Source organism: Rhipicephalus sanguineus, chromosome 11, assembly GCF_013339695.2.
Source record: "Rhipicephalus sanguineus isolate Rsan-2018 chromosome 11, BIME_Rsan_1.4, whole genome shotgun sequence".
NCBI classification, from domain to species: Eukaryota; Metazoa; Arthropoda; class Arachnida; order Ixodida; family Ixodidae; genus Rhipicephalus; species Rhipicephalus sanguineus.
In genome coordinates this window covers 676,930-694,076 of record NC_051186.1, presented here as the reverse complement: position 1 = coordinate 694,076, position 17,147 = coordinate 676,930, and the positions used below count along the sequence as shown (strand labels likewise).

At 50.3% G+C, this 17,147-nt stretch overlaps 1 protein-coding gene across 1 annotated transcript; it reads left to right on the top strand.

Moving 5' to 3' along the window:
- The first annotated feature begins 4,991 nt into the window (after nucleotides 1-4,991).
- Nucleotides 4,992-6,532, top strand: LOC119374194 (uncharacterized). Its single transcript, XM_037644253.1, has 3 exons — nucleotides 4,992-5,113; nucleotides 5,359-5,384; nucleotides 5,871-6,532. The coding sequence occupies exons 1-3, from the start codon at nucleotides 4,992-4,994 to the stop codon at nucleotides 6,530-6,532; spliced, it is 810 nt and encodes a 269-aa protein (XP_037500181.1).
- The last annotated feature ends 10,615 nt before the right edge of the window (nucleotides 6,533-17,147 follow it).

Here is a 17,147-nt window from a genome sequence, read left to right as displayed (position 1 = left end):
TGGCTTTTAGATGAGATAAAAGTTCTTTTTTTCTCACTCATCTCTCCCTTTGAGAGCCACTTTAAAGCTGCATTTCTTGACACACTATCCAGGGGTCATCAGCCAACTCGGTCCACTCAAGTAGTAGTGGTGCACGCAGGAAGAAGCGAAGTATCCCGGAACAAGAATTGCGATAACATTTGCAAGTATGTTGCTGAACACCAATCTGTTGCTTCAGAGCTTTGAGCTGATGAACACAGAGCTGGAAGAAAGTAGCAGAACAACGTCTAATCTGGTTATTCATGGCCAATTGTTTCCATGTCTACAAGCCATTGCTCTTGATATCCCAGTATGCGAAGCAGGGACAGCCACTGTCCAAAATTCAATATACAGAATACTGGATGTGACCATTCTTGTAAGGTACCAACTACCCCTTCTTACTTGGGATGTAAAAACAGCGCAAAATATAGACAAGGACAGAGGAAGAGACGACACCGCGCTGAACCAAGCATGAACCACCAACTAGCCCAACTTTCGCTATTATTACCCCTTCTTAACAGATTTTTTGGGTTGTACATGTTGTCGGGCCGATAGGCCCTTATCTGCAGCACGCACGTTGGAAGCAGGGGGAGGAGAACACACGCGCATTGCCCATGCACGTGACGAGCGGCAGCGGTGGAAAGCCACAGGGGGCGTGAAGGTGGCTGCCGGATAAGAAGGGAGGTGAGGCAAGCCCGGGGGCTTCTTTGGTGGGCGGCAGGACGATGGGATGCCACGACGGTCGCGCTAGGCACGACGGTTTCCTCCGTGAGTGCTGCAGAGCAGAGGCCACACCGGTTTGGGACGTCCGCTAATAGAAGTCGTTGGCTCGTCTTCTACTGCGAGTTGCGCGAGTTTGCTTTCCTGCCGTTATGTTCCGCGCGTAGGTTCCATTTGACCGCCAGTCTGCGGGGATTGTTCGTTCCGGGCTTTTGGCTCTCCTGTATACGTTAGTGCCGTGTTGTGCCGGTCTGGAAGGCCGGTGGTGATTCTTTTGAGTCGTGAATTAAAACGGTTCTTGTTCCCAGCGTTGCTGGCTTGTGTCGTGCGAATTACGGCTCACTGACCCCCCTGAGTGGAGGCGGGGCCTTCAATGTACTGTGGCGGCCTCTTCATCCTTGTAAATGCTTTGTAAATCCATCCTTGTAAATACTGCTCCAGTCTGACTCAAGTCAGAACAGAAGGTTTCAAAGGTATTTCCATTGCCATCATATCAGGCCCTCAACCTGTATTGAGAAAGTGATCTTGAAGCCACAGATAATGGCAATGGACTGAAGTAATGTCAGTCATCATAGACCTTCCTGCAGGCAATCTGCAAGGCTTGCGGCACCACTATAACCACCGGCAGCGAGAATTACAGTCATGGAGTGGCAGCCTCCCACAGGAAAGTGACACCGCGTCTCCATAAGCAGGTGCATTACAACACTATTTCCAACAGTGACTGCTGTCACATCGGCCACAAACCAAGTAAAATGTGCCGAAATTAAGCTGGCAGCCTTTGTTGCTGAACATTCTAATATCGGTCAGCGCAGTCGACGATCAATGAGAACTTGTTCATGTTATTTTCTCCAACTCAACCTTATTTCGAAACATAGAGCTTCATCACACGAAATGCACAGCCATAATCACAATTGTTCTCCAGAAAACAAACTGAAAACCTTTCCAGTACATTGTGAAAAACAATGCTCTCACTGTTTGCCGACGAGGGAACCGACATGTCTCGCACAAAGATTTTATCCTGTGTTGTATGTTACTGCTCGCTCCAAAAAGTGGAAGTAGTGACTCAACTGTCCGAAGTCATTCCACTTGACACATATTTGGCATGCTGAGTAGGACGTTTTACATGATTCTGTGTCCCAGTAATATCCAGCATCGAGAAAATTCACTGTGTATGTTGCTGTGTATATTCACTGCGTACGTTGCTTCAGCACTGTGTTGTATTTACTGTGTTGGGCAAGTGCTGTGTATACGCGGTTTTACTAGATTCACCAGCATTACACTCATGCTGCGGAGCAACACAAAATTAGTCTATAGTCATTGCATTGTGTCACAGTATTTCTATTTACTCTATGCTGGAGTGAAAAACAAAAGCGTAATTCCCCACACTTTTTTTGCCCTTTGGGGAAAATCCAGCTGTGCTTCCATTTTTCATAAAGCAGCATTGTTGTAATTTGAAGTACATCTAGTGCTCACAAAAAACAGATCAAATAGTGTACTGCGGCAACTTATTTTTTCCTTTTTACACTAGCAGTCAGACGCTATGCTAAGGCTTCATTTGTGCTGAACTCGTGGATACTTTAGCAACAGAAGTAGAACAGCCCTGTTTGATCGGAAGAGGAAAAACAGTGCAGTGAGGCTTTTCGGTGACAGCCGTGACGATTCACCGGGATACTGTGCAAAGTATGGGACCTATTCACTCCTGCATACTACTGCAAATCGAGTAATTCATGTCAGAGTTGCTCAGGTACGAGAAAAACTAGAAAAGAGTAGATGCCATAATTAACGAGTTTTTAAGGAATTATGCGTGTGACAAAGTACACAGTAATAGGAATTTCTGACGAGCGAAAAGATTCCATCAAGCCCGTGTAATCCAGCTGGCGTAGAGCCGCGGCCTCCGATCACAGCCTTCCCCATCTCCTCGTGGTACATCATGGACAACGTGTGGGTGGCCGCGGAAGCTCACACGGCTAAGTGGGGGGGCAGCCGTGGGGAGAAGTCCGATCAGCACCACACATAGTTTCAAACCATCCGTGGTTCCCCCTGCCACTGCTTTGCAGTATTAGTTGGCGGCACCTGGGGCCCAGAGTTCTTCAGGGTCCCGCATTGGCTTGGCTATCTTGAAATCAAACCTTACACTACGAAAGCCACCGCCAAGTGGCGGTGGCACCAAGCCTCGCACGGGCTCGCAACTACCCGCATTGTTCAGGCACCTCTGAAGCATGAAAGAGTCGCAGGCCACGAGTCCTTCCCCGCCCAATCGCGTGCGCGGATGTGGCAGGAGTGCACACCATCGGGGGATTGTCCATTCCTCACACGGCATCGCCACATTCCGACATTCGTCACGTGCCTCTTTACTCATGACAGAATGTCACTGCTACGACTGGCATGGGCTTCATACCAACACGCTACACTGTTTGCTTTCCCTATATGAAGTGGTACTTGTCAGTAATGACAGAATTACTGCTGCATTACTGCTGCAGAAGCAATTTGTTTCAGCTTCAAGGTGTCATGATATGGAGAAAAAGTGCTTTTTCTATCTGAAGATAGTGCAGTCCAAAAATGTGGCCTGTTCTCTTATGCATCAAATATTAAAAGCTAGAGAGCTTCTAAATTAATTGCGGTGAAGAAAAATATAAGTAGTTGGCAGTGAGAGAGCATGGTGTGCAGTGAATCTGCCACACTGTCAACCTCAACTAACCCAGAAAGACATTCTAAACAACCTGTCAATTACAGGTATGCACTCGCGTTGAGCACTGCCAGCCGAACATGCAACACCACGCGAGTGCAAAGAAAATCTTTGCTACTTGGAAGTGATGCCATAATAAATTGCTTCCATAGTGCTTTGCTTTCCACTGCCAACTTTTCAGGTGTTGTGCACCATAAGGGATGCCCTCACACAGCAGGAGCTCAAGAAAGTCGACGAGAACCTTCATCGAATTTTGCAACGTATGTGGAAGAGACATCAACTGGCTAAAGAAGTTCAGCGACTGTTGGTGAGACGATCATCAGAGCCCCCCCCCCCGTTTGGTTAGGCTAGCACAGCACTCTGGTAGCTTAGCTTAAATATAACAGGGCTACCTCGTGGTCAGGCCACGATGGTAGCCCCCTCGCGCGTTCGCCCGCTAACATTCTTTGGTCGGGTACCGAAAGTTACGACCAACATGGAGCTCGTTAAAGCGCTCGTTGAGCGCTTTAGTGAGAACGACCTAAAATGTGTGCAGGATTTCGGAGCGGGTAACTTCGAGGTTACCTTTAGAAGCAAGGGTGCGGCAGATCGCTTTCTAGCTGATTCCGCGACCCTTAAGGTCAAGGAGAACGATATTCGCTTTGAATATCGAGGTCTGTGGACAGTTTCTGTCTGCATTTCTGAATACCCAGCCGACGCCAGTGATCAGGTTCTCGCCCGAGAACTGAAGGTCTACGGCAACGTGCCGAGTATTTCGGTCAATAACGTCCCCGGTTTCAAGTCAGTCTCGAGAGGCAACCGCCGTGCTCGCATGGAGATGCGTGAGGCTGTCCCCAACATCCTCGATGTTGACGGACACACCATCCGATGTGACTACGATGGCGTGGTACGCTTGTGTCGCAAGTGTAGGATCGCAGGTCACGAAAAGGCCAAGTGTGTCACACCGCGGTGTGAGCGGTGCGAGCAGTGGGGGCACCCCAACTGCAACGCACCTTGCAAGCGCTGTGGTGGGGACCACATTCCACGCCTCTGCAAGCAGAGGCTGTATTCGGAGGCAACCTCGGGGTCTTCTGCACCGCAGGCGCAGCCTCCCAGCACGGACAGTGTCCGGGTCGAGGACGTGCAGACGACCCAGGGCTCGGACAAAGAGGGAGAGCAGGGAAAAGAACAAAACGAAAACCAGTCCGCACCAAGCAGCTGAGGTGCAAGAGAGCAAAGGGAGGGAGTCGGAACCAGTTGAGGCCTCTCCTGCCGCTTCTCAGAAGCCGGCGCCCAGCGCCGACGCGACCCTGCCAGCATCAGGAGCCGTCGAGATGCGAAAGGAGAAGTCAGGAGGAGAGTTGGAATCAGCTGAGGCTCTCCCCCCAACTTCTCAAAAGGCAACGCCACGCGATGCCACTCCTCCCACAAGCGGCGCGAAGCCCCCCCCCCCCCGCCCCAGTCGTCAAGGGGCGAGGGAGGGCTTCCCGTCGTCGCAAGCGCGGTGGCAGCCGCGCACGGGAAGCTCGAGAACGGTCGAGTTCCGAGTCCGACAGCTCTGAAGGCGACTCGGCCGAATACAAGCGCCATGCGGTCACGGTGGTGCGGTTCATGTGTTTACGTGGGGCGTCAGGTTGCGAAGCTGCCCAGGGATAAGGGAGGTCTCTGTATTCCCGACCTGGGCCTCATGGCCAACGCCATGAAGCCCAGGTCGAATTCCGAAGTTTCTTTTTCTGGGTTCTAAAGAACGATTCTAAAGAACAAGATAATCAGTGCCGATGCCAACTCGACGGACAGAAAGCGCCTGCGGAGGGCCACCTACGCTGACGTGGAGGAAGCGCTTCTGAAATGGTTCGTCGACGCGCAGGCTCAGAACATTCCGATAAGTGGTCCTATGACGCTGGCCAAAGCGAAAGACTTTGCATTTCTGTTGGATTTTCCCGACTTCTGCCCAGGAAATGGCTGGCTACATCGGTTCAAGGTGCGTTATGGCATTGTTTTTAAATCAATTGTCGGTGAGGTGGCCTCGGCCAGCGACCAAGACGTTGCCTCGTGGCTTGAAGCAAATCGAGACACTATTTTAAGCTATGCGGAGCGAGACGTCAATAACGCAGACGAAACTGCGTTATTCTACCAGATGCTGCAAGGAAAAACGCACGCCATGAAAGGCGACACATGTGCTGGCGGCAAGCACAGTAAAGTGCACGTCACAGCGCTTTTGTGCGCTAACATGGATGGCAGCGACCGGCGCGTGTCCTTTGTAATCGGCAAGTCAAAGAAGCCACGTTGCTTTCGGGGCTATGTGCCTGTGCGTTACAGGCATAGTGCTAAAGTGTGGATGACGCGCGATTTATTCACAGAGTGGCTGAGCGAGTTGGACCGCGACATGCACAAGCAAGGCAGGCATGTGCTGCTTGTGGTCGACAATTGCTCCGCGCACCACGTACAAGCCTCTCTCACGGCACAGTGACCCTGCTTTTCCTGCCACCCAACACAACGTCGAAAGTGCAACCGCTTGACTTGGGCATAATCCAGGCGTTTAAGGCTTACTATAGGCGCCGCGTTGTGGAGCGCATGCTCGTAGCTGTTGACCGGCTGGCAGCCAACCTGCCGCTTCGGGTGTCGCTGTACTCAGCTCTGGAGATGGTAAAGGCTTTGTGGGCGGAGGTAATGGCTACATGTGTGCAAAACTGTTTCCGCAAGGCCGGCTTCGCCGACGTCGGAGCCGATGCCGACCCTGAAGCTTCCGAAGAGGACCACTCCGGCGGCGATTTGTGGCAGCGTGTTGTCAACTCTGACATGGGAGGGTGGGACATCTGCTGGGATGATTTTGTTATGGCCGATGATGATGCCGACATTGCGGAACCGTGTACGGATGAGGGCATTGTCAATGAAGTGCGCGGCAAGAGCAACTCTGAGGAATCAGATGACGACGACGATGAAACGTTGGAGCCAGCGCCCACAAGCGTGCCTGTAGCAATTGGCTACATAGATAGCCTCAGGCAACTTGTCTATGCCAAAAGCCTCGGCGAGGAGTATGCTGCCGCTTTGAATAAACTGGAGACCACCCTTATGGCATCGGCACTCTCGAAGCAGACGTGCCTCACAGACATTTTTGCAAAAAAATAAATTTTGGGTTTTCACTAACTTTTCAAAAGCTGTTTTTTCATTTATTACGAACTTCGGGATACAACGAACGGACGCCGCGTCACGCTCAGGTTCGTTTAAACGGGCTCGACTGTATTATTTTTCCATTTCTGAACATTTACTGCACGTGCGAATACGTTACACCAGAGTCCTTTCTAAAGAACACTGGTTCCTCTCTGTCGCATTTCAAGGAAGTGCACTTGAACGCGCGAGGACAGGAGGAAATTGCACTGCCTTGAAAAATGTAGACCTTAAAAGGACACTAAAGTCAAACAAGGAATTGACTCGGACTGATAAATTGCACTCTAAGAACCCTAAGTCGTTAATTTCACCACCACATGTTCATTAATAGAGGAGAAAATCAAGGCCACAGTTTTATTTTGAAATTTCACACCGAAATCTCCACGCGTGACGTCACAAATTTCAAAAGGTATTTTTCGTATTTTGGAGACAGTGGCTGTGGTAAAAAACATTGACCTAGGGAGTGCGCGTCGACGTTGACGTATATTTGTGGTCGGTGTGCATGGCCGTTTCTGGATCGCGGGAATCGCCGTAATGGTGATAGTGACGAAGTGAAGAAATGCGACTATGCACATGTTTGTGCGCAGGGCTTGAGAGAAGCTCTCGCGCGAAGGGGACAGTTCAACGAGCGGCAGAGACTGATCGGCGATCGGACATCGGGCCATGCCCCAACATCACGGTCCTGCCCTGCTGGTCCGGGCCTCGTCCCGGTTTCCACAATCGTGGGGTCCTTCTAGGTCGGGCTTCTCCCCACGTGTCCCAGGATCCTGTCTCCAGCGAAGTTCCTGGCGGCTAGCTGCTGCTGTTCCTGTGGCGGTTCAGGGCACTGTCCAAGGAGCTGTCTCGGTTCTGCTCATGGCGCTCTTTGTGACGCGGTTTCCATCGTCGCTCCAGGCGTGGTCCCAGGCGTCGACTGTCGTGTCCGGATGCTTCCTGGCATTTATCCGCTAGGTCAGGCTACGCCTCGGTACTAACTCGGGGAAGCACGACACGCCCTGCCTCCTGACCCTGACTGAAAGCACCCTGGGTCCACACCGATCGACGCACCAAGGCGGAATACAGTGCGGTGCGAGTGCACAAACTTTAACGTTAAACCCCGCATAGGGCCGCGAACACGCATAAGTATGTGTTCATGTAGTGTAGTCTCGTGTCTGTCGATCTGTACATGAAGTGGTGACTGTCTCTAGGTGACTTCTGTGCACGTCTGGCTAGCCTGTGCCCAGTTAGCCCACAGTGGCTCAATGAAATTTTCTCAAACTTGATATGTTATGTTTATGGCCCTCTCGCAGTACGATGTACTTCAATCTTACCGATTAGGAACTACGTACGACCTAGAAGACGCCGTCAAAATCTATGAGGTCACGGTGTTTGATACAGAAATACGCGGGAAAACGTTTTCTTTTCATGCATTTTCTTACTTACCAAGCGTCTCCTCGCGGTATGAGTGGTGTTTTCGGTATCGTGAATATTCAATTTACTAACGCGCAAGAAACTCGCTATTCCCTATAGTGTCCCTTAATGCGAAGGAATGTGTCTTCGCCTTCTCTCCCTCTTCCCTCCGGCGCACTGCACTGAGTGCGACTGTGTGCCTCTGTTCTCTGACCTGAAGGTACTGGACTGCAGCAGAGACACTGTGGCACGTGAGCTCTTGGGGGCTTTTTACATAAAAAAGAAAGACACAGATTTTGTAAGTCAAACGTTGGTATGTTTGTGGGTGAGTGAGTTGATTGAGCGCAATTTAAGATAAGCCATTGTAATCTTTCTCACTTAATGTGTGCGCAGGCGCACCCTGTGGTGTAATCGGGTTTCACGTTCTCATGTTCTTCCGAATAAACCAGTTGGTAGAGCGCTTGTGTAGTCTTCTCTTCTTGCGTCTCGTCCGTTTGTGCTCAAAACTATTTCAGCATGAACCAATGTGCCTTAACAAAGCATTTTATTAAGTTCCCTTCAGTTACTGCAAGCTGCGCAACAGCCCCCCCCCTCCCCCAAAGGAGGTCCCTGGATCCAACCCTGGCCTCCAGCTCCCTAACATCTATATCCTAAACTGCTAGAATCAACAAAAAAAAAATCGAACATATTTTGAAACAGCTGCCGTACTTGCCGGCACCATTACTTGACATTATCAGTCACACACCTCATTGCGCAGGACTGGGCACTATTGTGTCCTCTCGAGTCTCTATGGGGGTTCAAGTGAACTCCTTTGCAAGGCTCTAATTCCTAGGGTTCCAGATCGTGGACACTATGCTTAAAAGGGCACTCCGTGGGCCCAGGTTGACCAGAGGAGAAGATGGGCGTTTCCTCTGGCCTTGTGGAGCATGCATTAGCCAAGAAGGCCCCTAGGGAAACACAGGTGATGTACTTGAAAGAATGTAAACACAAATATAACAACAGCATAGATGCTTTTAAGGACAATCCAGTTCGCAACAGGGGGCTACAGCCAGATGCCAGGTACACGAGTGATGGGGACCACATGTCAGCACTCCTGCTGCACACAAACCTTTCCTAATTAGGAGGCACTCCAATGGGCATGCCAAGGATGATTTGGCTAGGCTTTCTAGAAGACACCAGCAGGCATCCAAAACCACATAACACATCCTCCAGGTGTGTCCCTCTATCCACGAGCTGCATTGTGCATGGCATAACTCTCGGGCCATAATCGCTAAACTTTGTCGTCGGCACAAACATTCTGAGATCACAACTGATGGCCTCCTTGTGGCTGGGGACGGTGTCAGGTTACAACCCGACATTGTTCTTAATCTCAAGAATAAAACATTTGTTCTGGATGTATCCACTGCTTGGGATGCCAGCAGTGAGACGCTGGAGGTCATGTGTGCATCAAAGGAGCAGAACTATCAGCCTTCGGTGCCAGCACTTTGTGCTGAAACCCCGGGAAAGCAGGTGAAGGTTCATGGGTTGTAATTTGGTGCAAGCAGTCTTCCTTGCCAAAGCACCAAGATGGCTGCCAAAGAGATTGGCTTGAAGGAGTGGAAATTAGCCTGGCTTGGGGCATGTTCACTGATCGGCAGCCTGATCTGCTTGAACAGGCTTTCTAAACAAGTGAACCTGCTTTTTAAACAAGTGGCACTGTATTTTAAAAGTAGCAAAGCCATCACATGCCATATCCACATTTCAGTAGCATATGTGGAGTTGCAAGACTGATGCTACAGCGACGCTCAAGACTAGTCATCATTTTGTCTATTTGCGTAAACACTATGGCCCTTCTGAACACTTAATTCATGCTTACGAGCGTAATCTGTCAAATGAGTGGGAACAAGCTGCAAGCCTCTGAAAGCTGTCAGCCAGTTGTCTGCCACCTGTTGCCAACTGATGACATACTGGCTGTCCAAATGGAATTTTGTGATACATACGTGAGCAGAGTCACAGGTTATTTGAAGCAAGCAAAAACAGTGACATTTGCCACAACTTCTACTTGGATGGGCACATCTAAATGGAATTTAAAAATAGCTATGCGAGTGCAGATACATGTCATTTGAGGCAGGCGAAAATAGTCAAGTTATAGTGTATCTTGTACTTGCCTTGTACTTGAATGGGCACAGCAGGGCACATACAAGAACAATTGTAACCAGATGGCCCAAATAACATAGGTGGTCAACCATGCCCTATTAACGGGTTATAACACAATGTCAAAATGGTGACTTGCGACCGAGACAGATGTTAGTTACTCTTTTTGTTTGGACTGGCTATTGCAGTATTAGTATTATGTGATTGCGAACAAAGCTGAAGCTGCAAACAAGTACCTGTGCCAGAAGGCAGTCTTCCATTGACCATGCTGAGGCACTTCGTACACAGCTTTCAGGGCCACAATTTTATCACTACTAACTCAAAAACCAGTGCACTCCCACAACCTGGACCTAGAATGCTTTTATTTTCTTGTTCTTTTTTTTGTAGGAAAGCACCATCAGTCTTCCTTTCTTTGCTGCAAACTTGTTATGTTTATCATAGACTGCCACTCTCAAATTCCCTAGAACTCTCACTTCCTTAGCATGATGAAATAGCTGCGCATCAACCAACCTACGACGAAGACATGGCGTGGTCTGGATGCCAAATACACTGACACAGACAAATACTCGCAAAAAAAGAGAAAAAAACACTCAAGCCCTCAACGTCGTACCATAAAATACCAATCCCCTTTCATAAGCTGAGAAATTGAGTTTTCGTTCACAACAGATCAAGCCGCCTCTCATGCGAAAACCGCTAGAGCATCACGGAGACGTGGAGTGCACTTTGCTTGCAGGAAGCTCATCGCTGCAGCGTTGACCGAACAAGCTATACTTGCCGCATCCGTGAACTGTCTGGAGTGGAGCGGCACGAAAGACACTCCCACGGCCAACGTGCACGTACAATACAGCAAGCGACCCAGAAGTGACACCCTGAGCTGAGTAGTCGACGCGGTGAAAGCAACTACTGAGGGACAATTGGCATCACGCAACCGTAGTGCATTTCACATTTCACTCAGTAGCACACGCGTTTCGTAAAATGCTGACACGATTGTCCGTCCACTCTTTCAGTTGCTGTGTGTACCGGACCCTGCAATAGTATCAAAATGCTCCTTGGCTGCCTCTGACATCGGCGCTGTGGCAGCACAACTTGCAAGGATTGCAGAGAGTGCCTAGGCTGAGTTTTCAGATTCAGCTCTGAAGGCTCATTTATGGGCCCTCCAAAAGTGATGAGAAGAAATGCCCTTTAATGAAGCTTTAGAGTTCCAACCAACTGAACTTTTTTTTTTTCTTTTGGGGCAGGGGGCGAATATTTTGGCTGCCATCTCAAATTTTTCACCATCTTGAATTTTGCTTTCTGGCCCTAAAATTGAGAATCCTGAGCAGGTGTGGTCCTTACGATATATTGTTAAGGAGCTGCAGCCTCAGGTCATAGGCAATAATCAGGTGCCGTTTGTCATTGATGAATGGCATGTGCTTAGGTGTCATGGTGACAGAGGTGCCTCGTGCATGGGAGGATGGGTTGACAATTACTGGGCAAAGATATTTTGCCTGAAGGCTAAACAGGTGCACCGAAATACCCCTTGCTCTCCGAGCTTATAAAACCGCTTCCTTCTCTAGCCCAGGGCAACGTTGACCTAGCACGAGGCTTTAGTGAAAATAAGCATCTAGTAGATGGCCGTAACTAGCTGAGCATCACTAACATTAATGAGATGCGCCATGTGAAAAGTTTTCTTCAGCGCTATGATGGCGACGGAAATAAGGTGCCTCTCAACCCCGAGCTTCTGGGGAGTGTAAAGCAGTCTCATGCCAAGCATGAACAGAGAATGAGTGTTGAAGAAAATGCAAGCAAACGGAAGGCAACAGAACAAGCTGCCTGAGACGCTTTCTCATGAAGCTGAACAAAAATAAAGCTTTCAAGGACCAAGCGGCAGCGAGCAAGGCGTTGCTCACTAGTGCATAAGAAATAATCAACTAGCATGTCAAACAAACGGACATCAAAGTTGCAAGTGAACATGCCCTTCCTAGCAAAAAGGCATGCAAGCCTTGAACTGGCACTAAAAAAATTTGACGAACCCACAAAAGAATGTCAAAGGCCAAGAAGCATTGATATGTCACAGACGTGTGTACTAATAATGTTCTATAAGCTGCTTGTTAGCTTCCGGACATATACAAGAACAGTTGTCTTATTTGCGTGCAGTGTAGCCAGATGCTGCTCAGGTGGAAGAGCTATTTGGTATGCAATCAAGTTGAGCTCGTCATGTTACAGGCTGGTCACATGCTACCCTTACCTAACTATTATTAAAACAGACAAGAAAGCAATCGCAGACACAAAGCGATCGCAGGGACCACAATCGGAGAGGACTGAGATGGGGACGACTCAGGGAGATGATGAAGAGTTGGAGGATGACAGCGTAATTCTTAGTGTCTCTCGAGCAATCGACACGGGGCAGCCTGGCTTTTCTATTCCCCAATTGGGTAGATGTGGGGCGCTCAGAACGTCAAGTGTGCTGCGACAACTGATTAACTCCATTCGGCAGTGACTCCGAGAACCCCCGAGCCCAGACCCGAATAACTAGCTCGTAGACCGGCGACCAAATGGACTCGCGAGATAAGCTTTCCTTTGCCTTCTGATGAACCTTCCAAAGTATGAGGCATTTTGAGACGCTGTGGAGCTGATATAGGAACCATGTTATCTTTTTGTGCTGACCACGTCATTGTCACAGATGTTTACATTGTACTGTGTATTGTACATCGCAAATGTTTTGTTCCATTGTTGTATTTTGTGTAGCTGGTGTTGCTTGCGGCGTGCATGTGCATATGACATTTATGGTTACGATTAAATGAGATGTATTTGTAAATAAGAAAAGCTTATAGCCTCATTTATTTCCCAACTCCAGCACGAATCCTTTTGGGAGTAGATGGTTGTTGAGATGCGTGGTCAGCTGTGGCTGCCGAATCGGGGCTCGCGCCAGACACCACCACGGCGTGAGATTAACCCCGATAACGCTGCTCTGATAGAGGGTCTTTACAGAAGGTGCCGGGCCGCTCGGCTGATTGCGCAGGGCCCTTCGCAGCTTTGCCCGATCGACCCAGGCACTCTGCACGCCTTCTACACCCGCCTCTGGTCCCCAGCAGCAGTGGACACGTCACTCCTCAGGTCGAAAGCCTCCACTAGCGAGGAACTGGACACGTGCCCCTTCCTACCAGACGAAGTCGCAGCCAAGCTCCATAGGTGCGAAAGTACAGCTCCTGGGGAGGACCGCCTGACCTACCACCACTGGAGGCAGGTGGACCCGGACGGGCGGTACCTAGCGGCGGTATTCAATGTCTGCCTCCTATACCGCCGCACACCCCAGAGCTGGAAGTCGACGAGGACAATCCTGATTCACAAGAAGGGCGTCAACGAGGACCCCACAAACTGGCGACCCATTGCCCTTGGTCGAACGATCGCCAAACTGTATGCCGGGTCTCTTACAACCCGGCTGCAGCGGTCGTTGGGCAACCATGCGGTACTGTCCAGGTGTCAGAAGGGCTTCGTGCCGCACGATGGGGTGCTTGAACACAACTTCGTGCTGCAGGGACGCCTGGACGACGCCAGGACGGGAGGTGAGGAGCTGTGTGTGGGGTTCCTCGACTAGGCAAACACCTTTGGCTCGGTCGCCCATCAGGCCCTTGCCGATGCTGTCCGTGGCGCAGGCACGGGGGAGGCCTTCTCGGAGATTGTGGAGAAACTCTACCGCGCCAACACCACATGCGTCGTGGCAGCTGCAGGCACCACGGAGCCAATTCCCATCGGAGCCGGTCTAAGGCAGGGCTGTCCGTTGGGCGGCCTATTGTTCAACTTGGTGGTGGACCCGGTCATCAGAGCGGTGCAGGGAGGCGATAGGCAGCACAACATCCTTGCCTACGCCGATGATCTGACACTGCTCGCCAAGGACCCTGCCACCTTGCAGCGCTGTCTCAACATGATGACAGCTCTTTCGGACCGGCTCGGGCTGCGACTTAAGCCCGCCAAGTGCTGAACCCTCCATCTGTCCGGGCGCTACCCGGTGGGCACATGGCCCACCACCTTCACCGTAGGGAGCAACCCAGTCCTGGCACTGGCAGACTTCGAGGGGCACTGGTTCCTGGGGCGACCTGTGGGGTTCAGGGTGCTACCGGACCAGACGACGGTCGACGAGGCCATCCATCTCGGCAGAAAGCTGCTCTCCTCCATGCTCACCCCGTGGCAGAGGCTGGATGCAATTAAAACTTTCCTGTATCCAACCCTCAACTTCGCCATGCGGGTGGGCCTCGCCAGCAAGGGAGAGTGGCATCGCTTGAACGAGGAGCTTCGCCCGCTGATCAAGAAGACCCTGTACGTGCCGGCCAGAGCGTCAAACGAGTACGTGTACGGGAGCGCATGTGCCGGCACTGCAGGGATCCCTCTTGCAGCGGAGCTCAGCGACATCTGCTGAGTGGATGGGGCCTTCAAGCTCCTGTCGTCGACCGATCAGGAGGTCCGGGAGCGAGCGAGGGAGGAGCTCCACTGGGTGGTGTCGACGCGGCTACGGCGGGAGGCGCAGACTGAGGACATCGAGGCCTATCTCTCAGGCGACACGGAGGGCGACTTCCGGCAGACTGCACGCAACCCCAGTCTGTCTGGACGGAGGCCCACAAGGCCTCCCGTCGCCTGACCGTCGCCTGGGAGATGTTCGAGCAGGGCGCCCGCATCACCTGCGGCGAGGCCTTGGTGTCAGCGTGGAACCGCAACAAGGTCAGCAGTGTAGTGGCAGGCATAGTGGCAAACTGAAAGAGGAATTGAGTAAAGGGACTGAGTGGCCTCGTCCCTTTGGCACTTGGTGGCAGGGGGACATCTCAAGTGATGGGATTTTTGCTGGGGCAAACGATACGAGCCTTCAGCCTCGTACTAAGGAAAGGAGGCAACAAGATGAATGAGCAGGCAACGCAGGTGACCCACAGAGGGGCGCTAGGAACAAGCGCGTTAATGCTGAAAATTATGGGAGACGCTGCGGGCCCGTACATTCGGGACTTCTTGCAGCTGGACGCATGGGAGGATGGCGAGACAGTCAGCTAATCTGCATTGTACGATGCAAAATTCTAGGTGGCGCGCACCATTTTGCATGGCGTGGACAGACGATAATGTTGCTGTGGCTATAGCTTTCCCGAGTTCAAATCTTTGGCCCTTAAGCGGTTTGACATCAAGGAAGAAAAAAATTTTAAACACCAAGCAGAAAACAGGAGAGCAGGTGCGCTCATTCGCAAACCATGTGCGATTGCTCGGGACTGCCACATTGGTGGGCGCCAATGGTGAGGACTCGGTGAAAGCTCAATTACGCCGCAAAATTCTAGCAGAACAGATGCTGCCGCAATTTCTAACAGGGCTGAGGGATCCGGTGAGGAGGTTGCAATGTGCAAGTCCGCAAAGAAGATAGAGCTGGTGCGCAAAGAAAGTCACAAGTTTCAGTCCAGCTGCGTGGAAATTAATCAACGCAGTCGGCCAAAAAACAGGACGGTGGAAATACAAGCTGGTACGCCACAACTGAGGAGTGAAAAACGTACTGAGGCACTTCATGACTACCAGGTTGGCTATGGGAGGTTTGATATTGATGGTGAGAAGCACATAAATGCCTCCAACAGTCTTAGGGCTGGGGCAATGTGCGTGAAATGGGATCTGCAGATAGCTGTCAAATGTTGCCCAGGCGACTTACATTCCAGTCTCCCAGGAGCATCTAGTGAAATGAGCATTCATAAATACGCATTTTGTCATTGCCTGCAATAAAACATCCCGCTCTTCTCTCTCTCTTTTTATTTGCAATCTGCCACCATTGTTTTCTTTACGAAGTCATATAGCTTGGGGGCGCGCGGCGTTGCGTACCCAGAGTTCCCCAAGCAGAATGCCTTATAGCAGCGCGTACCCAAATGCAAGCCGCACGAAGGTCACACGTGCTCGCAGCGCCATAACGTCTTGTCACATATGGATTGTTTTTTTTTTTACAGTTTAAAATGTTAAACTACTCATAGATGGTGGCGTGAAATGAACATGCTTCCAATAAAATAGTCTTAAATATTATGACAAAGTTATCAATCCGAAAAAAAAAAAAAAGATTTTTGTGCTTGTCGAAGTCGCAACTGAAGCCGGTGCCGCCGGTGCTAAGCAATCCAGACGGCTAGTTAACGACATACACGAATAGAACTTGTAGTGATCGGTGTCATCTGTTCCCGTGTACCGTAAGACTGCATCATGCCGCGGTTGCGTTGTCGGCGTTGCAGCGTGCTCTGCGACCAGCTGCTGTACCTCGATCTCTCCTGGACGGAGATAGAGGATTTGTTCGTTGGCTACTGCTTGCCTAAACAAAGGGTTTGCAAATCGGCTGGCGGCCATGTAGACGTCAACGAAATGGACAAGCAGACCTTTCGAAGACAATTCCGCTTCTGCAAGGACGACCTGCCAGTGCTGACGGAGGCCCTGAAGATCCCAAAAATCCGGAGCAGCCAAGGCGTCACCGTATTGGGACAAGAAGCCCTTTTGATGGGGTTGCGCAGGCTCGCGTACCCCAATAGATGGTGGGACTTGGAGCCACTTTTCGGCCGTCACTCGTCGGCGCTGTCTAGTATCGTTAGCCAGTAAATCGGCCACATCGACAGCACCTATGGGCCCTGCTTGCGGATGTCAACAACCACAGCTGGCTGAGCTTGAGTGATCTGGAGCAGTATTCCGAAGTAAGCACATAAAATTCATATTGTATAATTTTTTTAGTGCACGGACGTTCTAGCCCTGCTCTAATTCTTGCTCTTTATGGAGGCTTTCAAGCTATTAATACTTTAACTAATGAGGCTGCGCGAACCTAGTACTTCGGTCACAAACCTATTTCCATTACGTTATTTCTTTTCCCTAACGAATGGATTCGTGAAGCTAATGTATATTTACTTCAGGCGCAAATGGTTGTGGACTATCTTCATAGGTGTTACATTCCTACAGCATAATGCTAAGGCACTAAATTTACATTCCAAGAAAGGAAATGACTATGTTGATGTGTGCGAGTTTCAGTAATTAATTATAAATAGTGTCTAATTAAATGTTTAATTATTTTGTAGTCAGTCATGTTCCATAT